The 24,070-nt window shown below is 41.6% G+C and overlaps 1 protein-coding gene across 1 annotated transcript in view; it reads right to left on the bottom strand.

The window, feature by feature from the left end:
* The window catches only part of BARD1 (BRCA1 associated RING domain 1), a 597,047-nt gene that overhangs the window by 419,432 nt on the left and 153,545 nt on the right, over positions 1 to 24,070 (bottom strand). The window contains exon 6 of the mRNA XM_044075721.1: positions 17,973 to 18,145. Within this exon, the coding sequence (XP_043931656.1) occupies positions 17,973 to 18,145 (173 nt within the window). The remainder of the gene's footprint in view (positions 1 to 17,972; positions 18,146 to 24,070) is intronic.

Raw genomic sequence — 24,070 nt, 5'->3', positions numbered from 1 at the left:
TATGTATGTATATATATATATATACATATATATATCTATATATATATATATATATATATATATACACACACACATATATATATATATACACACACACACACATATACACACACACACATATATATATATATATATATATATATATATATATATATAAAACACACACATATATATATATATATATATATATATATATATATATATATAAAACCACACAAGAACTAAATGTATATTAGTCAAAAATACTCAACTGCAAAATTGCACTAAACTACACTACTAAAGGCCGAAGCCCACACTAGCAAAGAAAGGCCACTAAAACTAATGAGGCCCAAAAAGATAGTACTATTCTGGATAAGGGAAACAGTAAGCAATAGAATAGATTTGAAATATATGAAAAAGTTTAACAAACTTGCTATTTTGTTGAAAAAGTCTTGAGCAGAGCTGGAAACCAAGAGATAAGTGCCGCGGCAAACTAGATCTGAGGTAATTCCAGCAATGCATCATGGGATAAGGGGCTTGGTCTCGAGCTACTGGTAATCTCTGAGCTTTGCTAAACAGCCGTGTTGGAGCAGAGGATCAGCTCCGAACCCATCAGTGAAGAATGAACGGCGAGATTGAACAACTTCACGTCTGTAATTTCTGTTAAACCTTTTTTTGTTTCACACATCTGCAGTAACTTTATCAATGCTTGCAGTTCTTGATCAGTAACTTTACTGAACTGCAAGTTTTTACATTTTTCACATTCCTTACATTAAGACCAATAGTGGGTTATATACACATTTCACATTCCTTACATTAAGAACAATAGCCAGTTATATACAACTCACTTTTGGTGCTACGAAGAAAGGGTATAATTATGATTATATATGTACACACACAATATATATATATATATATATATATATATATATATATATATATATATATATTGTGTAAGATTAAGGGATTCGTTTATTTGGCTACTTGTTGTGGTTGTCCAAGTTGTTATGTCGATAAAACCACTAGGAGGTTAAATTCTAGGATTATTGAACATGTTAGGGCTATAAAGAACAAAGATCCAGATAATGTGCTCACTAGACATAGTATGGTTTGTCCTCATTTTAGAAAATTCTATTTTCTTGTGGTCCAGGGAGTTGATCTCAAGTCATTTACTAGCCAGTGCAACAATTATCTTGAGTACTGCGGTGGTGGTGCTGCGGTAGCGTTGTCACCTCACAGTAAGATGTTGTCCTGTTCGATTCTCAGCTAGAGCGTCTTCTGTGTGGAGACGTGCGTGAATGGGCGTACCTTCGTTGAAGGTTGTGGGTCAGAGTTGGCAACTTGGCACGTAAAAATCTACTGCCAATCATTAGTGGATCGGAGTTCCGCTGTGGCGATCCCTAACTGGGAAAAGCTGAAAGGCACGACAACAACAATTATCTTGAGTATTTAGAGTTAAAGTGGCAAATATTTTTGCATGCTGATACAGCACCAGGTTTAAATGAAGCTATTTTAGTTAAAAGTTTGATGAAATATTTAAGTATTTAACTGTTTTATTATTTATGTTTATGATGTTTTAATACATGTTTTCAAATGTGTTTTATTTTATTATAATGACACCTTTAAGATGTAATTGATTGTGTTCTTATCAAGCATTCATTGGTTAGTTGATTATGATGTCATTCTTTGTGAAGATATAAATTAGCGTATTTATTTTTGTGATTTTATTCTGATGATGGTTAAAAAGAACGATCATTATTTTTCTTTGGTTTTAGTGTGTCGGCACCAATGGATTGGTTCAAGGGCTCTATTTTTGAGTTGTGTTTTACACCATTTTGGTTCTGAAAGTTTTAGGTTATATGCATCTCACTGTTGGTGCTACGAAGAAAGGGTATTAGGGAGACAGGAGCATATATTGTAGTCACATTTGAGTCTGTAGACTTTAAAGAAAATTTAACAAGGATACTGTTCGCAGTTTTGCAAAAAGAAATAAAATAGACTAAAATGCTTGTTACTGGAATATGACAAAGACTTGCATTCCACCAAATTGGAAGGAACAATTATATCTATATATTCTGCTTGCAAAAAAAAAAATCCACACAAATATGAAAGTCTAGCTTAATACCAACAAAATGATGTAATAACAGACAATCTGGATAAAAGCAATAGACAGTACAAGAAAAAAAACATAGAAATATATGTGGCTACTTAGCATAGAAAATTTTAAAGGGATGAAATATCATTTGAAGGTTTGGAGGTTGTATTAACCACATCTGACTGGACTGGGTCACAAAAGTGCAGCTTCATTTAGTGTATATACTGATTACCTAGTCTTAAGTATCAATGAAGATAATTTAGCTCTCTCTATATATCTTGTATACATGATATTCGGTAACGGCCAATACAACCCAATAATATATTTTAACTGTTTGTGTTGCACTTTAAATTTTATTTTTTCTTAGAAAAAGATATATGAAAAGAGATGCTAGTGTACATATACCAGGAAAGTGGTACCTTTTTTTATTATTTAATTTGTTGCGGATATATTGGTATGAGATTTGCTTATAAGCTGGATGGAATAAAATGGGTTTTCAAAAAAGATGGAATTAGAATGTGGCAGAACAGATCTGCTAGGAACTGGGACAAATGAGACAATGATTCTAAATTTAAGGTCAGTATGGAAAAGACAGAAAAAAAGAGGAACCTGAAAAGGCAGAGGGCATACCAGCTACCATTACAATGGTGTAAAGCAGCAAGACAGAATAGACAGAATGAAGGCCCCTGAATTCTCCTAGCTAAGAACAGAGGCATGAGGATGAAATATTGAGAAATGGGCTTATGGACTGAATAAAAATGTTAGACAAAATGAGCACGTGATGATTCAATGCTCAAAGGAAAGGTAGCTACACAGAAGTACTCTTGGGCTGCTTAAGTCCAAACATTCGGAGAAAGGAAAATCATAAGAGTTTGAGAGGGGAGGAATCAGTGTCTCAAAGTATACCGTAGCAAAGGGAGAGCTCCACTGAGTAGAGAGGTATGATGTATCAAATTTCATTACAGATGTTTGAAAGGAGGAATGTCAAGTGTGCCAATGAACAAGATGGCCTATAGCACGCATCAGTCATGTTACGCAGATCTTAGGGGATACCAGTTGAGCGGGGGTGCTAGACCTCACAGGTTTTGTCTTAAAATATGAACTTTCAAAGGAAAGCAAGCGGTTTAAGTGGTTTGGGGAGCTAATGAAGTGTTTGTACAGGGATGAGAGACCAGTGACAATGTATAGGAAATGTTAACTGGAGACAGACGGTCTTAAAAGGGAGAGAGATGGAAGAGAACAGAAACCAAGTTGCATTTCAATTTTTCTCACTCAGAGTTACACAATGAAAGAAGCTTTGTGTTTTGAAGAAAGGTTGGAAAACTAATGGTCTGCCTGCGAACCCTGTCAAGGGAAACCAAGGACCACTGAACAGAGAATAAGATATTAATGTGTACAGCTGCATATTATACATCTGTAAGCAATGAAAGTAAGGTTTTAGCTTGACAGACACCCAAGATCTTGTGAAAGATCAAATAGGCCCCCAAATACAATGGCTTGAAAACTCCTAAACCCTATATATAGAAGCAATGACCATTATGGTCAGCCAGCTGCACCACTCCCTTCCCTTGCTTAAGCAGGGTATTCGTGGGCAAATGGTGCATAAAAGTAAAAGCCCTCATGGCTATATAAATGAATACTCATCCTGGTTAATCCCTATCCCAGTGACTGAGAATGAATAAAATGACTGAACAGGAAAGGGCTGATAACTGACAGAGAGGAGAGGCAAAGAATGGAAAATAAGGAAAAAATGGTCCATACCTCAATTTATTTACCATATTCCCAGTTTCCTCTATGCTGGCATTTCCTTTTTTATATTTTTCAGTGCCCATGACAACAACCTCTCCATCCTGTCATTCTTCAACGGCCATATAGCCTTTATATTCAGCAACTTAGTCCCTTCTGAAATCTCCTCCATAGATCACCAGGTCCACCTCCTCAGTCAAGTTGCTTGTGCTCTTCATAACACCGTCCTACGTATCCTTTCACTTGGTGGTACATGCCTTTCTTCTGCATACTTTTTCTCTCCATAATTTTCCTACCTATGTACCACTTTATGAACATCCCTCACCTCAACAGTAGCCCACCTGAACTAGATTTTCATAGGGCATTTTTGTCCATCTGACTACTTCTGTAGACATTTAACATAGCAATATATCACTGATAATTTTGTTACGGTTTTACTACCCATTTATTGATTTTTACATCAAGCAAATGATCACTGCATTGTTGCCTCACAGTGTTTGATTATGCAGCTAGGTTTGCCAATTTGTAGGTGCCCACAGATACCAATATTCCCTACTCACAGCTTTCCAGTTATTGAGATCACATTCCACAATGCGCTGCCACCTGGCATGTGCAATCCCAGCTCCCATTCAGAAGGGCAAGACTTGATACTATGAGCTATGTCACTGGAAAATTTTGCAGTGATACCTTACTCAAAAAGATACCACAGCTTCAGAGGTGATACTTGTATCTCCATACAGGACTTAAATTTTTACAGGTCAGATTGTATCACTTAAGGTACTCAGACTTTCAGATACCCATGTGAATGTGCTTCAAATTCTCCACTTTCTTCTGCCCTAAGTCAGTCTCGTTCACATTCTAATCTCTATGCCCAACTCCAGCTTAGGACAGGCTTTCTTTCTACTATATCCAAACCTGATCCTCACTTCCCCTTTTACCTTAATGCATCTCTATTACATCTATACTTCTAAATTTACACCTCTAAAACCAGGTATTCCCCATTTCCATGGAGTGCTACTTTTTCCAGCCTCTTAAAATAATGCAGTTTTAAATGCAACTACACTGTGCATTCAGTCAGAAGAGTGAAGGGTTACGAAGGGTTACCCTAAAATGAAACAATCAGTCCACTCCTTTTTGTCCAGAAGGCCAACCAGTCAAACATTTCCCACTGGGCACAGTTTTCAAGCACATCTATTAAGAGCACAACATCAGTCATCTTAATCTCTCCAGTGCAGAATACATTGGTATCAGTTTAAGCATGCTCTGCAATGAAAGTCTTCACCCGCAAGTCACCCATTCAGCTCGTGCACATCCTCAAAAGGTTTGGCAGAGGATCTCTTATACAGCACGCCAAAGTATGCAGTCACCCACTTTTCCCACTACTTTCTCCTCACTCTACCCTATAATTTAGTTCCTTGTCAGTTCCGCTATTGTGTGACAAAAATAAAACAGGTGCAATGCAGAACACTTGAAACTTCACCCCTGAAAATCTGTTATATGCCAACAGGCATACATCTTAAAATTATACTTTGGGGGCTCCAGAGGAAGATGAATGCACAGAGTAATAGGCTGTAATGACTAGACTCAGTAGCAAGCCCCACCTCCCCCCAAGCATTTTATTTTCAGATATGCAAGATAAACAATACTGGGAAACAGACAATTCAGAGGAAGGATACCTTTCTGTCTGTAGTATCAAGTCTTAACTTCACTCTGTAAAATACAATACTCCCAGATATCATCTGCTCAATTAGATATTACAGTGAGAACACATAGCTAGGATAACTGTCAAGATGGGACTTAGTCATAATGATGGAAAACAGCTCCCAAGGGGAAGCACAGGGAGTTTAAACCTGCTTTGACCCTACCCTCTCTGTATGCTTTATTCTTATTATAGATTTTTTTAAATATAACTTTTTAAAACTGTGATTCTGTCAGTACATCACAATTTTAAGTAAAAATAAAAATGTTTATTTTTTGTATTGTTGCACAATTTTTATAATAGTACAGCAAAAATGAGGAACTATAATGCAGTGAGAAAAGTTTTGCAATTTACTTTAGGCTTATATTTCAGAAATTAAAGCTGGGATATACATTTTAAGCTTCTGCTGCTATGACCACTCTCCCGAACAGTGATTTACCCAAGAGACAAAATACAGCATGCATCTCACACACACACACACACACACACAGACACACACACACACACACACACACACACACACACACACACACACCTTACTATCTAGATACAGCACTATGTACTTCTGTGACATTTTTGTCACTTTTGGTGGCAAACAGACTCCATTTAGCTCTCTGTCTTGATTAACTATATCATTGTGTCTGGCTTTTAGCAAGGAAGAACACGGTGGCCTTCATTTACATTTCCTCACTACGCAGTGCAAATGAAGATGAATGTGTTACTGAGTGCTCCACAACATATTGTGAGAATTTTGCTCCTACTAAAGCATTTAATTTGAATTCCTTCAGGGGGATTTCTGTTTAATGGTAATTTTCATCCCTACTTTGCATCATATTGTTTACATGAATGCTGTGGAAAATGTCAATAGAACAGCCAATGACATGCTGGAAAAGATCGCAAATAAGTCACAATAAACAGGGAAATGTTTGTATCGGAAACTGATAATTGGTGAAATTGTTTAATTTCACTTTCTAATTTCAGAACCATTATGGCCAGCACAAATATTGCAATGTAAAAGATATTAATTTCGCAGAGTCAGCTGTCGGTTAAATGAATGAATGAATGAATGAATGAATGAATGATCAAAGAAATGAATGAATTAGTAAATACCTTAGGCAAGATATTCATGAAGTTGAAATTTCACCAAGTTTTTTTTTTTTTTCAATGTTACAGCTTGCTACACCACTAAAAACACCTTTCTACCTTCAGCTAACTTCTCTGTCCAAGACAGTATAATGTCTTATCATCCTATTCATTCATTTTTCAATGACCCACTTTATCACAGGGTGAACAGGATATAGGAGGCTATCCTAACAGCCAATGGGTGCAAGGCATTGATACTTGTTCTAGGCAGGGCAATGTCTCTCAGGTTGTATACACTCATGCATACTACAGGTAATCTTATAAATGTCAATGTACCTGCTGCATGTTTTTAGAGGTGGGAGGAGACAAAACGCCTGCAGAAAAATCCATGCAGACACAGTGGGGACTTGCAGACTCCATGCAGAAGGCACCCCAGCAGAGAAATGAAATAGAAAAACTCTTGCTTTGATGTGGCTGTGTTAATCACTGTGCCATGGCAACAACAAAGAGGCAGTTAAAATGTTCAGAAATCATTTTAAATAATACATAAAATCTAACATTACATAAACAACTTCATTTGTACAATTTGCTTTGTTTTATTCCATAAACAAATGATAGGACAGATTATTCTAAAAATCACCCTCCATTAAAACGTAATTGTTGCAGCTTTAATGTCAACACATTCATTTTAGCAGTCTACTGCTGTATTTGAAACAAGTGGTCAGTTAAGGCTGATAATTGCAGTGAAATGTTACATCTGAATTTTGTTAAACATAATTAAATCTGGCCCAAGAGACATGCTTAACTCAAAACAGTACACAGGATAACTCCCAGAACTGTGAATTAGGAGGTGAAACACAGCAGCTGCAAAGAGCTGGTCAAAATGATAAACTGCATGCTCACCCAGCATGCTTTCTGTAAAGGCTTTTAATTTTATTTTGTTTTGACTATACAACATCTTATATACCGACATATTATAATACTTTCTTCCCAAACATATTTACTTTATAACCATCCCTTGGTGTACAAAGGCGCAATAATATGAAGCAATGAAAAAAAAAAACTTTCAAGGAAATGAGCAACACAGATTTTTAAAGTCTAAGCTCCGATTATTACCCTCTCTGGAAGGCCACAGTTTTACTACAGTTCTACAACCCCTGCAGACTGCATATAAGAAAGCACGAGGGAGAAAGATGTTAAAATGCAAATCTAATACACTCATTTTTCCACTCACTGCTGTGAAATGGAGGGTGATATGGGAAAGAGACTGTATGAGTGAGCAAAGAAAACACAAATCAGTACTGCACTAGAGATAAACGTTTCCTCTACCTCAGTTGGAGGGACAATTAATAGGTCCAGTGGGCCATGAAACATTTAATTTAGGACTCAGAATCTATGGCTACTGATGGAAAAGTTTTGTGAATGTTAAAGCAACCCTGACATTCAAAGGAGAGAGGAAATACTTTGGGGAAAAGAAAATATTTCCAAACATCTCTGCTTGAATATTTTATGCATATTTCTATACATTTTTTTTCTGTTTAAAGCTACTACATTCCAAAGGAATCTTATCAGTCTTCAAGTAAAACTTTTGGTACTTAGACCTAGAGTCAGAAAGCATCCCTTGATTGTGAACACACACGCTCACATGTGCACCTGCAAATGTGAAACTGGGAGTGATTATTTTAATTTGTTTACGATTTGTGTTTTTTTGTTTTTTAAATGGAAGAGAAGTAACCCCAAAGATTAATTGGATAAACGCCATCTGAACTGCTATATGGCACATATCCTTAAGCCTTGCCAGATATAGGAAAAGAAACCTGCAAGGTGGAAAACACTCACATTAAAAGTATGACATAGCATTTTACACATTTGCAGGACAAGATAAGAATAATACCTATAGGAGACACAAGAGAGAGCATACAACAAAAATGCTCGTTTCCAAAAATTTTAACCAAGAAATGAAGTACTTGTGTTAGTATCCACTGGTAAACTAATTTCCTTACAAGCTGATAATGACATTTTGAAACTAGAAAAAAAATAGGCAAAGTAAATTACAGGGCAAGATGACTAACAAGGAAACCTGAACAGTTATAATACATAAATGTTTTTAAACCTTGGAGAGAAACTGAAATGCCTGTAATAGGTTCATAATAAGATATAATATTAATAACTGTAATATATTTATAGAAGAAGTTATGGTTCTCACAGAATGTCCTTAAGTCAAAATAGGAGAAACCATATCAATGTCTCAGAAACAAGTAAAAGAATGAGAAGTTATGTACTTACCATAACGTTCCATGTTAGTTGTCTTCTTCTCGCCTTCTTTCTTGCTGGATGGGTTCGGAGCCGAACCTCGGCTGGTTCGAGTTGATTCCATAGTATACGGAGCAGTCCACGCCTTTAGAGCCACCACATCCATGAGCGGGTCGAAAGGCGGAGACACCCAGGAGGTGGAAGGGCGAGAACCGAACGCATCCAGGTACACAGACTCATCCTCAGAAGGGTTAAAGGCAGACCAGTTTTCCCCTCTGCTTAAGAATCTCCAGGATGTCAGAAAATGAGACATCCTCAGAGGGGGACCTTGAGTCATCCAAGTCAGTGTCCGATGTGACTGACTCAGGGGAGTCTATATGCTTCCTCTTGCATTTTCTCTTTCGAGGGGGCTCCCCTGAAGGATCAGGGGAGGCCGCAGAAGAGGAGGATACGCCCAATGGGGCTACCTGTAGTGTCGGTTCTCCACGCTCGGATCGAGAGAGCAGGTAGAGACTGAAGCAGGCACCATAGAGGGAGGAGCCAAAGGAGCCGACCGTGGAGCAGGCACAGGGGCCAGCACACTCCTCATGACCTCAAAGGCACCCCTATCAGGCAGGGAAGGGGGTCCCCGCTCCGAAGAGACAAAGACTCCTCCCGGCACGGAGAGGGACGGCTCCGAGGCCGATGTTGGGGCCGAACTCACCTGCGCCGAAGCTCTGAGGGGGAGAACGGGGTTGGACAAGGGTCCGATGCCACTCGCACCCTCGGAGCCGACGAGAGAGTCCCGGCGCCCGGATCCCTCCAAGGAAGAGATCGGAGCCGATGAGGGAGCCGAAAGGGGTGGTATCTGCTCCGACATTCCCGACCCCTACGATCTCCGGCTCCGAACTCGGAGGAGGAATCGAAAAGGGAGTAGTGAAAGCCACTGCCTGATAAGGAGGGCTATGCAACATTTGGGCCAGTGCCTGCGACTTAAGTAGTCTGCTAACCACCCTCTCGAGGTCATGGTCCGACAGCCTGGAAGACCGAGAGGAATGGGACCTGTGACACCGCTCCGATAACAAGGGAGACTTCGGAGCCGAATGGACCGATTCCAAGGAAGGAGACCTGGAACGCTTCTTGCTCGAAGACGGCTCCGACAGCAGAGTCGGAGTCGACTGAGGCCTTGAATCATCGGTTCCGCAGCACCGCTCAGCGACGGCTCCGAACATGGAGCCGATGGTTTGGCGGGCTTAGAAGGTTTACCCGACGAATGCTTAGCCGGGGAACCTTCAAGGCTTTAACAAGCATCTCAAAATAAGTTCCTGCATGACTCTTGGACTGAACGCATGGCAGACAGAACAAGAGTCCTGCAGGTGCAGAGGGCCTAAGCAATACACACAAGAAGTGTGACAGTCTGTCAGAGACATTTTCTGACAGCACGAGTCACACTTCTTGAAGCCCGAGACCTTAGTGTCTTTAGACATCCTAAAAAAGGGATGACTGGCAGAGAAGGACAACTAAGGGAGGTCTAGTCCCAATCAGTCTAACACACACACACAAAAAGGTTTCAACAGACCAGAAAAATAAAACAAAAACCCCACAGTTATTAGTACAATCTAAATAGCACACACAAACTACTACAGACAAAAAAGAAGAGGATAGGCCAAGGGCCTAACTATTAGGAGAGGGAAAAAATAGCATCAGAAACTACCTAATAGGGAATCCTAAACAGGGATCTAAAGGGTAGTAACTAAAAAAAACACTATTGCTATGTTTTAACCCAAAAAGCTGACTAAAACCAAGAAAAAATATTAATACAACCTGAGCCGGCAAAAAGACGCAACCTTATAGCTGAAGCGGCAAACGAGATCTGGGTATATCACGCTTAGCATTATGGGACATAGGACAGCCTCGAGCCGGTAAAAATAGCTCTCGAGCTTTAGTATTAGGCTGAGTCGGAGCTGAGGTTCGGCTCCGAACCCATCCAGCAAGAATGAAGGCGAGATTGACAACTTAACATTGTGTACTCAGGAGTAAGGACATACCGCATTCCTCTCTGATACAGGCATAGGAGCAGCGTTGTCGCAGTTTACAGATTGGGAGGAGTTGCAAGTGTTGTACCTCTATACAGAGAAAAGATTTACGCAAATGTACAACACTTGCAGCATTTCACACATTTCTACACAATTATATTTTTGAAAAACAAGCAGTTATAATGTACTAGCGTACTTAATACAACCCCTCCCCTTACTTTCTATGTGATGTCACCAGTGCCATTCTAGCCAGAAGCTTGCTGGGACCATTGCAGGCCTTCTAAAACATCTCACAGTTGCATTTTCTAACTCTGAAAAGCTACTTCTAAGGGACATACTTCTAGGTGTATGTTCTCTTTACTGACCTTGAATCATCAAAGCCATACTGTTGAAACAAGTCACTTATTTGCTGCATTCATGTCAGGGGGCATGCAGTTTATTATTAGTACAGTGTGCAGCTTTTCTCATCTTCAGCTCAGTTTTAAAAGAATCCACTGTCAGTATATGACACACAATCCAGCAAAAAGGACAACCAAGTAAATGAACAAAGCATACACCAAAATTGCTGGCAAGAATAGTTTATATGTCATGTTTTGCACAGGGGAACCCTCCTCATATACCAACGCCATGGTCACACAGGTGTGGGTAGAGCAGAAAAAAAATACATAAAAAAAAATGATGAAAAACATTCCATACCTCTACAGCCTTACAGAAAAGCAATGAGAAGTAGATCTCCCATTTGAAAATTACCTTTAAAAGATATGTACCTAGCACCCAATTTAAAAAGGAGGAGGCTGCTTTTTGAACACTTTTCTTATGTTTGGGTTGAGGCACAAATTGTACAAGTGGAGGTTGCTGTTAAAGAGATCGTGTTAGGAGTATCACTGTTCCTCGGTATTGTTAACATTGCCTTTTTACTTGCTATCCGTGTGGGTTCATGATCTACATTTTCATGTGTTCTCCTCAAACACAGTAATCAGTTAATTGAGATTTCAAGATGCAGCTGTGATGTTTAACATTTGTTTACTGGGGTGGTCTGACTAGGTCTACAGAACCCGTTTTCAGCAGAGGCCCAGTAAAGTTCCAAATACAGTACAATACAAATACAGTATAATCCAATACAATAAAGATTACATTAGAAATACTATCCAAAAAAAAACAAGTTGAAAGAACAAACGGCTACAAGATGCTGTAATATATTACTACACATCTAGACAATTCTATACAGTTAAAACATTACAGACCATAATATTTGCTCTTTTCAAACATGATGCAGAGTACTTAGGGTAGTGCAATGTGTGACACTGACTGTTATAGCACATGCAAAATAGAATTTTAGTTTCAGTTAGGAAAACAGCAGCCAGAAAGATGGTGATGCAGACATAGTGAGAGAGACAGTTAAGAAGACTAGAAGCAATAAAGCCTGAGCACTAGCTTAAGGATATGGTATAGAAGCAGAGGAGCTGTTAGAAGAACTTTAGGATATTGCAGTCTGTTGTTGTTGTCTCTTTTGACTTTTCCCGGTTAGGGGTCACCACAGCGGAACTCCGGTCCGCTAATGATTGGCAGTAGAACTTTACGTGCCGAGTTGCAAGCTCTGATGCCCAACCTTCAACGAAGGTACGCCCATTCACGTATGTCTCCACACAGAATACGCTCTAGCTGAGAATCGAACAGGACGTGATACTGTGAGGCAACAACGCTACCACAGCACCACCACCGCAGTGAGGGATTGAAATGTGACAGAAGAGGAAGATCTGAGCATTAGGCAGGCTTTATGCAGGAGCACACCCATGTATTTTTTTAGATGATTTTTTTTAAAGAGGCTTTGAAATGGGTAAGGCCAGGCATAGAGCTGGTATTTAGAGGTACTGAATTCTAAAGTATAGAGACAGAGTATGAATACAGAGAGTGACCAGGTTTTCTTGTGGGTTTTGAGATAGCCAAGAGATTTTTGTCTTCTGATTGTAGGGATCGATTTGGTGTGTAAGGTGTGACTAGTTTGGCTAGTGCAGGGCAGGCAGTGGCAAGTTAGTTGAGCAGTTGAAGCCAGTTTAATTCTAGGAGTGGTTCACAGTGGTGTGTGTGATATTTAGAGTTTGTGGCAAACTTTGCAACTTTGTTGAAGCACTGTTCCAACTTGCTTAGGGTAGAATTTTGTAAGTTAGTTAAGATAGGGGCACCATAAAGAAGGGAGGGAAGTAAAAATGTTTTTCAAGGGTAGTTTTGGTTACTGCAGTAAAGACATGTTTTTATCTATATAAAAGAGTCCCAGTTTCTGATGAGTTTTCTTTATATTTTAATGTATATGGGGATTAAATGAAAATTTATTGTCAATGATAACACCTAGAAGTTTGGTTTCCTGCACTATTTTAATGGCAGTGTTGTCAGATGCAAGGATGTTGAAATGATCAGTGACAGGGGAGGTGTTTTTGGGATGAAAGAGTACTAGTTTTGTCTTCATTGGATTAAGAAAGAGTTGGACATTTCTTAGCCAGGATTCGACTGCTGTAAAGGACCGTTGAGTTTTTGAGAGTAGTTCTGGTAGAGATTGAGCAGTGCAGATTATGATGGAATCATCAGTGTATTGAATGAGGGTCCCAGGGTGAGAGGCAGTGTGAATGTTGAAGAGTAGAGGTCCTAGTATGGAGCTTTGGGTGACTCCAGTAGGGTTGTGGAGAAAGGGTGAGAGCATGTTGGACCATTTCACTGCTTGTTTACGATCCTTGAGGTAGCTCTGAAACCATTTTATTGTGTTATGTGAGAAGCCTAAGTTAGACAGTGGGTTCAGAAGTAAGGGGTGAGACACTGTGTCAAAGGCCTTGGAGAGAGCAAGGAATACTGAGGCTGTATAGCATCCTGCATCTCTGGCCTTGTTCACGGTGTCTGTAAAAGATAATAGGGCTGTAGCTGTGCTGTGGCTATGTCGGAAGCCATGTTGGGTTTTGGGTAAAAGATTGTTTTGCAATAGATATTGTATTACCTGCTGATGGATACCTCTCTCGAGAATTTTGGATATGGGTGACAAGATGGATATAGGATGGAAATTGGATGGATCAAAGGAGTTGCCTGCTTTGTGGATGGGGGTGATGTGAGATTGTTTCCATACGGTAGGTACTTCTGATTTGGATAAATACCTATTTATAAGGATACTGATTGGGTATGCGACTGAGTTAGCAGCTAGTTTGAGGTAGCATGGGGGAGATTGTCAGCTGAAGTAAAGCAGGGTTTTAGTTTTTGTAGCAATTTCTTAATGGTGTCAGAGGCTATGGGCTGAAATAAGAATGGGGTTTGTATGACATTTTGTTGAGTAGAGGGGTTAGTAATGACAGGGTTAGAAGTAGTTGATGGCCTGGGATCAGTATCTGAATAGGTTAAAGGTGGGGGCCCAGCATTAGGGCTGTTGGGAGGTCTGAAATTGATTTTATGAAGTGCTTGTTAAAGTTTTCGGCTATCTGTGATGGAGGGGTATCAGGTGATAGGGTGTGCTCTCCATTTCTTCCTGGGTTAGAGAAGATATGGAGTGCCAACATTTACTGGGGTTGATTGTATGCTGAAGTTGAAGCTGGGAATAATATGACTTCTCTCTGTTGATTAGTTTTGTCACTTTGTTACTTATTGTTTTGAAATTAACATGGTTTTGTTCATTTTTGTTTTGTTTCCAGGTTGACCAGGCCAGGTCCCTTTGCTTCATCAGGTGTTTACATTCCTTAGAGAGCCATGGTGCAGAGTTCTTTTTGATTCTTTTCATACGAATGGGAGCTAGTAGTATGTGAAGGAAGGTGTTATTAAAGTATAGTACAGCAGCATTGAGGGGTAGTTGTTTAAGGGGTGTCCAGTCTAGTTCCTGTGGGAGGTTGTTGAATTTATGCTGACAAAAATGGAGTTCCTAATTGATTTTATAGTGTGTACTCAGTTGTTGGGAGTTTGTTCTAAGGGAGTAAGCTGTCAGATGATCGCTCAGTGAACTAGACAGTGTACCAGAAGAGGGGTAATTGGCAGGGTGAGATACTAGAATCCAGTCTAAGGTGGATTGGCAGATAAGAGCTTTGCTGCATCTTATTAGAGCATTGATAAGCTGAGAAAAACATACAAATTTATATTCTTCATGGGGGAGTCAGAAGCTATGGTTTGCCAATCTATATTTACATCTCCCAAGATTGTTTAAAGGTTTATTGTTTGGGATGTCCATGATAAAATATTTTCCAACACTGTATATTGTTACCTGGTCGGATATATATCACTATTATGCAAATTATTTTTGCTATATTGAGGTTCAAAAAGGAGATTAGTACCTCAGCATTGGAAAAGATGGGTATATTACTGGTGTAGGGTGTGATGCTGAATGTAGAGGGATATAAAAGTGCTATCCCCCCCTCTTTTTTTAGATCCATCTCTTCTGGTTATTGCAAAGTTTGGAGGTATTATTTGCGAGTCTTTTACATTGGGATGTAGCCATATTCCAGAAGGGCTAGTATGTCAGGTTTATTTCATCAATCCAGGCATGCAGTGGGGCTATTTTATTACATATACTTCTAAGGTTTAGTGTTAAGTATGTTTAACTCTTTGGGGTTACTCTTGTGGTTAAGATTAAAGGGTGGGCCAGGGTTAGGATGCATGTCTCCACATTTGAGTAGATAGGTAATGAGGACTGTGTACCACAGGAAGTGTTTTTTACTCCTAGGTGAGGGTACTGGTGTCAAGTGTGGTTTCATAGGAGGTGAGGAGGCCAGTATGAGGCTTGAATAAAATTGGAGGGTATAGGGGAAAAATTGGGAGGAGATACGTGAGAAGCTGTGTTGTTTATTGGAGAGAGGGTTAGAGGAGGTTGTTGATGTGTATTGGTGTGCGGGGGTATGTAAAGATATAGCTGATTTGATAATGTGGTTAGGTGTCTCACTTTGCAGTTTGTGGCAGGGATTGGTGGGGGAGATGTAATTGGTCAGTAGTAAAATTATGGTGCAATGCTAATTTGTGTGTATAGTAGAAGAGAAGGTGGTAAAGCCTTGAAAGCAGTTTGAGGTGGTGATTCTATTGTGATGGTAGAGTAGAGTAAGATGCAAAAAAGTATAGTATAGGGCATGTGAATTCAAGGTGATGGATGTAAGGGAGAACAAATAAGTTTGGCTAAATAAAAGAAAGTAAGGTGTGCATGAAATGTGGGTGTGGACAAGGTAGAGTTGTATATAACTGGATCACAGGAATGAGGTGGAGTGGTCTGCTTAGGATAAGAGTAGAGGTGCTGGGGGAGGGTAGGATATGGGGGAAGGGCAAGGGAGCGGAGTGAGCAGAGCAAACTGAGCAGGAAGAACCCCTCCAGACGGTTTCCCACCATAAACAATCAGTGAGGCAGATGTTCATGGATACAAAAGACCCAGTGTCTGAACTCTAAATACTTGTCTCAAGTCACAGCATCTAATTTTATAGTTATGGGCTTTTCAATGTCTTTCCAGGGATATATTACACTGATAAGAGTGAAATATGCTGAAGTGTTAATGTAGTTTCACCTTCAGCAGTAAAATGCCTGTGAGTGTGGATGAGTGAGTGGGGGTGGGGATAACCTTCTAGCAGATTCAACACTACAAAACAATGCACACTTAACTTAAATTAAGTTATTTGCAGATTGCCTTACATAGATTTAACTTTGATTCTTGTGAACTTTTGCCAACTGCAGGTGAAATTCAGCTGTGCAGGTTCTTTAGGTAGTGCGATATGTTAAGTCTGACTACTGTTGCTGCTGCTGTAGAAGGTACATGGGTTTGTTTCACTTTTTGTAGAGTAAAGCAGCTGGATGGAGAGAACACTTGGGACATGGGGTAGTGAAGTTTATTACATCAGCAAACTAATTTTCTGTGGTTAAGTTATCATCTCTTCTTTAAACTGATATTTATGCTGTAATATCAGCCTGATATTTTGCTTTGATTAGCCAACCATGTTGCAGTATTTGAGGGCATACACCTGGGAACCATTCACTCTATTGAACGGTCAGTTCATCAGAGTGTAAGGCTTGGGAAAGCAATGAGTGACGCAGATATCAAAGGAAGGACAACTGTAGGTCTGTGGTTTGGGGGGAGGGGGATTTTAATGCAGAAACTTTTGGATATGCCAAATGCTTTGGCATTAGTGGGTGGAAGTCTGAGTGTGTGCCAAGTGCTTGCAGGTTAGGTAATGTCTCTAAGGGAGTGAGAGTATGAGAGAGTAAAAGGGAGAGAGTGAGTGAGTGTGTGTGTCATTGCATGTAGTATGCTCAAGTGTCTTGTGTAGTGATGATATTAATAAAACAGCTTTTCTCAGGCAAGGTTGTTTGGGTTAGGAGCAGAAACAGGGTAGCAGGCCTGCCTATCCTTACTAATGTGTGCCAAGAAATAAATCACATGCAGCCAATGAGTAAAGGAAACCATTTTCTCTTATTTTCATTTTAACGATAATATATAGGCTAGCCACCGGGCGGTGTAAACCTTGGATCTAAAGGATTGTTACTGTTGAAGTGACACCCCGGCCTCATATAGAAAAATGGGTTGTGGATAGAGCTATAGCTAGATACAGAGTTTAGTATGTCTGCAGAGCTCAACGAAAATCTCTGCAATTAGACCGGTCTCATTATACAATGTACTACATTATGAGAACACAATTGTTGCTTTGTTACAAGTGTTCCTATCACACAGCACCATATAACTTCCAAAAGGCAAGCCAGTATTCAAAGACAGAGGTTAAACACAATGCAGCAAAAAGCTGGGGAAGCAACATAGGAGGATAGCACACTGTGTCCCACTATAATCCAACAACTCAGATAAATTTCTGTGCGTCTTGGAACTATATTCCAAATGGGAACCAAAGAATAGAAATATGACTAAAATGCATATAAGGTGCAAAGATCCAGAACAACTCAACATTCAGTCAAGTCTGCAAAAAGACATTTATGCTTGTAATCATAAAAATGCTGATAAGATATTCAATGGTACAATGGCCTTAATGAGTGAGAAGGAGAAAAGCTCCTGGTTAGGGAAAAGTAAAAAATGTTAATAAAAAAAAAAAAAATACAGCACATGACAAGATAAAATCTGGTAGAAAAGTTGGCCAAACTTCAATAAAACCTACTTACACAGCTTCACGGGAGGCACCATGGGACAGCAACAGTCGAGCAATATCTTTGTGTCCGTTCTTCACAGCATCGTGAAGTGGAGAGTCATTTTGGTATCCAGTGGTATTCATCAGAGCACCATGTTTCAATAGGATTTCAACAACCTTTAAGTGCCCATGGTTACAGGCTTCATGCTGTAAAAGCCAAGATATAGGTAAAGTAAATAGAAAATACAAATCGCAAATGTCAAAAATCACCATTTCTTGTAATGGACTAAGCAGCATTTAGGCCTCCATATAGAATTCATGACCACTGTTCAGAATGTATGTCTCCTACTCTAATCTTCTGACAATATGTTCTGAATGCTTTTGCAGTGAAAAATGGGAAGGCTACTTAAATTAGTCCTTGACCAGTCTTGTGTTGCTTACTGCCCTAACACCCCCTCAATAATACTTAATTCGCATGGTTGATACCAGTAAGTTTTCCTATTCAGGTTTATGCAGTAGCTTCCATTTGCAAGCACCCCCCCCCCATATCCCCCATTTTGGGGGATTTTTTCCCCACACAGTTGGCTTTTATACACTAAATCGGCAATTACACAGCCATGCAGAAAAATGAAAAAGACAAACATTAAGAATCACTGCTGGCACACAAATAATAGCTCTGGCAGTAATTTTCTGTGAAGAATGCCATTTGATAAGTGACAGCTCAGATGAATTGTATTCAAGTTTAAAACTAGTCCAGATTGCACTCGGTCAAAACTTCTCTCCATTAATGAGGAAATGTAATTTGTGCTAAATTGGTGCAATCATAACACAGGACAGATTACATGATATGCTCAGGGTATGGAGTAAAACATGAAAATTTTAGTATTTCCTGCTAAACAATTTATCCTATACAAAATGGTTTCGAAGGCTAATCATACAAGTCAGCTTAAATGAAGGCAACCCAATCAATACCTACATCAGCGTTTCTCTTAACTTTCTTTAGAAAAGCTCTGTTGATGGAGACTGGTAGCATTCAAAACTAGGTAGACCTTGGGAAAGTACATTTACATTAGTGCATTGACACATGCTATTAGTTTTCTTTTTACTAGGTATTAGAAGTGCTAGAAAACATCACACTGTCCAGCACCAGGCTCAGTAATAAACCTGTGCAGCAAGGATTTTCTTTAAAATGCTGCAAAAATTAAGTGCACAGTCACTAACCAATTACTGCTACTAAACGATCAAATGTGAGCCATAAGATGGTGCAAATGCAATCACCTTTACAAGAGGAATATTAAAATTTCAATCACACTCCTGCTGCTCTACCTGCCTTAGGCTCTCTTCACTTCTGCATTCACCCAATACAACCAAAAGTTACTAACACAGTTACTTCTGCTGCCTTTCTCTACAGACTTCTGTCTTACAACCTGTTGTCGCAAAAAGTGATGGCAGAACTTTCAGCAGAATGAAGGTGATTAAGCTCATATCCCTAAAAATAAGCCACCGCTGCAAGTCTGTTCCAGGCTGTTGTAACCCGCCTCAGTGAAAACCGGCACTCTGATTGTACAGACAGTAAATTCTGCCAGAGCACTGTAAATAAATCCATACTACACATCAAATTTCACCATCTTTCTGCAACTGGTCTCTCAGACAGCAACAACACGATAAAAAAACAGTGAGGTTAGGAACTTGATTATACCTCTCTAGACCTCCAAAGATACTGCTGCATCTAGGTTCTGAGTGATACTGGTTACTAAATTTAAGTCAAAGTCAGCTTGCTAGGTCACAAACAGTGCCTTAGTGGCAACAGCAGCCAACAATGCACGCTTTTAGGAAGGATGCAGCTTGGCAATGTTGGGGCCGGGCCACTCATCATATACTACTCCACTTATCACAGCCTGCCTTCTTCAAACTTTAGGAAAAAAAAATCACTGAAATGCACACACAGTAGGGATAACAGCCAGTCCAAAACTGCATTTTGCATCCTAAATATTATTTTTTTAGTCAAAGTTCAGTAAGGTCAAAGGACAATCAACTCATAATGGCAATCACAGAGACAACTGTTTATAAAAAGAAGTTATGTACTCACCATAACGTTCCATCTGAGTAGGTAACTTCATTTGTCAGCAACCTGTGGGTATCGGATCCGAATCGGATCCAAGCCGGCAGCTTTCTTAGCCAAAGATCTGAGCTCCTAGCTCCTCCCCCTTACCCATAATACCCTCCCTCCCTCCAGTCCTCAGATCGAGTTTGCCATAAAAACACAGCATGCTATAGCAACAAACTACCTGAACACCTGAACCTGATGTCCGTTAGGACTGAACAGAAGAACCTTGAAACGAACTACAGGTCCGGGGGATGGAGGGGGGGTGGTTGATTGCTGACAAATGAAGTTACCTACTCAGATGGAATGTTATGGTGAGTACATAACTTCTTGATCTGAAGTAGTTAACTTCATTTGATCAGCAACCTGTGGAACAGAGTCCCCAGCTACCAACAACTTGGGAGGTCCTCATGGAAGGATATTCCGGAGCACTGCAGAGCTAAAGGACGCTCTCCCTCTGGATATTAGATCCCACTTGTAATGTGCAATGAAAGTATGAGATAACGCCCAAGTGGCTGCTGAACAAATGTCATCTAAAGGAACTCTCGACCAGAAGGCGGCAAAAGTAGAAACTGATTGGGTAGAGTGCGCACAAACCCCTGCGGGTTCTGGTCGACCAGAGCTTCTGCATGCAAGAAGGATACATTGGGAAATCCATCTAGCCAAGGTTACTTTTGTTACTGGTTTACCTAAAAAGGGCTTAGCAAAGGAGACAAAGAGCTGCACCAATTTCCGATATTCGGCAGTTCTGTGTAAATAAAATCTCAACTGTCTGTGCACGTCTAGAGAATGAAGTCTGTACTCCCCTCTGTTCTGATAATTTGGGAACCGTAAAGGGGTCCAAATTCTTATGCTCCGCCCAGACAGAAAAGCGTTTTCATTTGCTCCTGTAGATCTTCCTGCTAGAAGGCTTATGAGCGGCCACCAGGATCGCCTTAACTGAGGATGAGATACCAGGAGTCCTAGCCATTAACGGAACTAGATCAACCAAGCTTAGAGCTTGAGGTTGTCCAGGTTGGGGGTTGCCAACCCCGAGGGGTGAGAGATCAGATCCGGAATGGGATCTAGAATCCAGGGATGAGACCGTAGGGATGGGAACCAAGTTTGACGAAGCCAGAATGGGGCTATGAGGATAACTCTGCTCCCCAACTGACGAACTTTCTGCAAAAACTTATCAGCGGGAGAGGAGGATAAGCATAAAGAAGACCGGATGGCCAAGCATGCACCAAAGCGTCTCTGGGGGCTTCCCCTGGTGGGGGAATTAGAGTGAAAAACTCACTGCACTTTGCGTTCGAAGGCGACGCAAACAGATCGCAGCAAGGTTGACCCCATTTGAGGAAGATTTGCTTCGCTACTAAGGGGTTGAGAGACCACTCGTAAGGTGAAAGGATAGTTCAACTCAGGTTGTCCGCTAGAATGTTTGACCAACCCAGTATGTGCGTTGCTATGAGAAAGCGGTTGGTGGATATCGCCCACTCCCAAATTCTCATGGCCTCTTGACAAAGTGGGTAAGATCTGATTCCCCCGTTTGTTGATGTACCAGACCACAGACATGTTGTCTGTCTGGATTGCAATAGTTCCTAGAGGAAGAAGGGAATGGAGCACCTGCAACTCTAACAGCACCGCCCTCATCTCCAGAACATTGATATGTAAAAAAAGGTCTCTGTGCGAGTCCACATGCCTTGGACGGTTCTGCCCATGCAATGCCCCCCCCACCCAAGGCGAGACGCGTCCGTGGTCACTGTGACTTGAGGTGGGGACATTGAAAAGGGGTGACCTTCCCGGAGATCGCTGGAATGGAGCCACCAACGTAGAGATTCCTTGCAAACCCTGCTGAGGGAAATCGGGGACCACAATGGGTTTTGCAGGATGGACCACTGGACCTGTAAGGTCCATTGAAGAATCCTCTTCTTCAAACGAGCTAGAGGTGTCAGGTTGATGGCCGCAGCCATGGACCCTAGAGCCCTCAGGACTAATTCCGCTGGAGGGGCAAACTACTGTATGAGAGCCAGGACATGGAGAGTTAGGCTGCGGAGCCTGTCTGGAGTTAGACAGACCTTTGACTGGGTTGTGTCTATTCTGGCCCTTATGAAATCCAAGATCTGAGCAGGTACAAGAGAGAATTTCTTGTGACTGATCGTGATCCCTAGTTGAAGGGCCAGATTTAGGAAGTAGTTCCTGGCTGAACATAGTAGATGCCTGGTGGGGGTGATCAGGAGCCAGTCGTCCAGGTAAGGGAAAACCTGAATTCCCTGAAGCCTCAGGTGGGCCGCTACAACTGCCATGACCTTGGTGAACACCCTGGGGGCTGTGGTGAGACCGAAGGGGAGGACCCTGAACTGATAATGGCTGGCTCCTAGCCGGAAGCGGAGAAACCTCCTGGATCGCCTGTCCATTCGAATGTGGTAGTACGCATCCTTGAGGTCTATGGAGCACATCCAGTCGTTAACAGTGGGAGAATGGATTGAATAGTAACCATCCGGAACTTTTCTTTGGCGACCGACAGGTGTAGTGTGGACAGGTCGAGGATTGGCCTTAAGTCCCCCGTCTTTTTTGGCACCAGAAAGAACCTGGAGTAAAAGCCTGATCCGGATTGATCTGGGGGGACGTGCTGGATGGCTCTTTTTCTTAGCAGCTCCTTTATCTCTATGGCTGCTGCCTCCCTTTGATTGGGTGGGACATCGGGGGGGCTCCTGGACCGGGGAGGAGAAAGTAGGAAGGGGATAGAGTAGCATCTGGATATGATTCGAAGCACCCAGCGATCTGTTGTAATGGACTCCCAATGTGCTAGGTGCTGCGAGAAGTGTACCCCGACTGCCTCCAGAGAGGAGCAGTCAGGTAACCCCTCAGTGAGGCTGTGCGGGTCGAGCGGAAAAGGGTTCAGTCGACTCAAAATTCTTTGGCCCCCCCTCTGCCTCTGGGCCGGCATCCACCCTGTCCTCCTCTGCCTCTGAAGAATGAGGATTCTGGAGCGAAACGGGACTGTTGAGATTTTCGGAACCACATCTTCTTCTGTCCTCTTTGGTTCCTGGAAAAGGACCTCTGAGGAGCTGAGAAGCGGATCCCGAAGCCAGACGTCTTCCCGTCTTTCTTGCTCTGGAGTAGCGCATTGCGGATGGTCTTGCCAAAAAGTGTAGAAACGTCAAAGGGGGCATTTGCGAAGGACGCCTTGAAGGGTTCCGCAAAGTCGCAGAGACGGAGCCAGGCATGTCGTCGTAAGACGATGCCTGCTCCGCTCTAGCTGCTCCCTCCGTGGCGGGGGAGAAAAGTCGCATAGAGGTGTTAGAGACGGACTTTAGAGTGGCCATTCGAGCCGAGAAGGTTCTTTTATCCTCGGCCGACATGGACTCTGGGGGCGATCCGGCGTACTTTGATTAGGTCCCGCTGGAGTCGAATTACATGGGCCAGGTAGTTCAGCGACCTTACAGAGAAGGTAGCTGAAGCGAACATCCGCTTCCCAAGGCGGTCCATCATCCGAGACTCCTTGTCAGGAGGATGAACTGAGGAACTCTCTTGTGCCTGTTCCCTCTTGGTGGCAGCCGCCACCACCATGGCATCTACTGGGGCACCCTTGCTTCAAACTGTTCTGTCTGTAGGGGGGCTGAGGATCTTGTCAGGTCTCTTAGGTATCGACTCCACAGTGTCTGGCTCCTTCCATGCCCTGGTAGTGATGAGGTCTACCAGGGGGTTGGCGGGAGGGGACACCCAAGAGGTAGATGGGCCTGCATCAAACGCCTCCAGAAAGAGACTCATCCGAGGAAGGCTTTTGGGCAGACCACCCCCGTCTAATGCGTAGCATTTCCATAATGTCTCCAAAGGAGACGTCCTCGGGGGGGGGGGGTGACCTTGGGGAACCTTCCCCTTCCTCTAAGTCTGTGTCTTCTGTGAGGGACTCTGGTGAATCCAAGTGCCTCTTCTTACACTGACGTTTGTGAAGTACCTCCTCCGAGGAGGGCTCACTAACAATGTCATGTTCCTCTACAGGAACCATCTGGGAGGTAAGCGCAGGCTGACCCTGGGACTGGATG

Source organism: Protopterus annectens, chromosome 6.part1 (assembly GCF_019279795.1).
Source record: "Protopterus annectens isolate FY-2018-M chromosome 6.part1, PAN1.0, whole genome shotgun sequence".
In the NCBI taxonomy this organism is placed as follows: Eukaryota; Metazoa; Chordata; order Ceratodontiformes; family Protopteridae; genus Protopterus; species Protopterus annectens.
The sequence above is the reverse complement of the archived record's forward strand: the minus strand, read 5'-3'. Positions and strand labels throughout refer to the sequence as shown.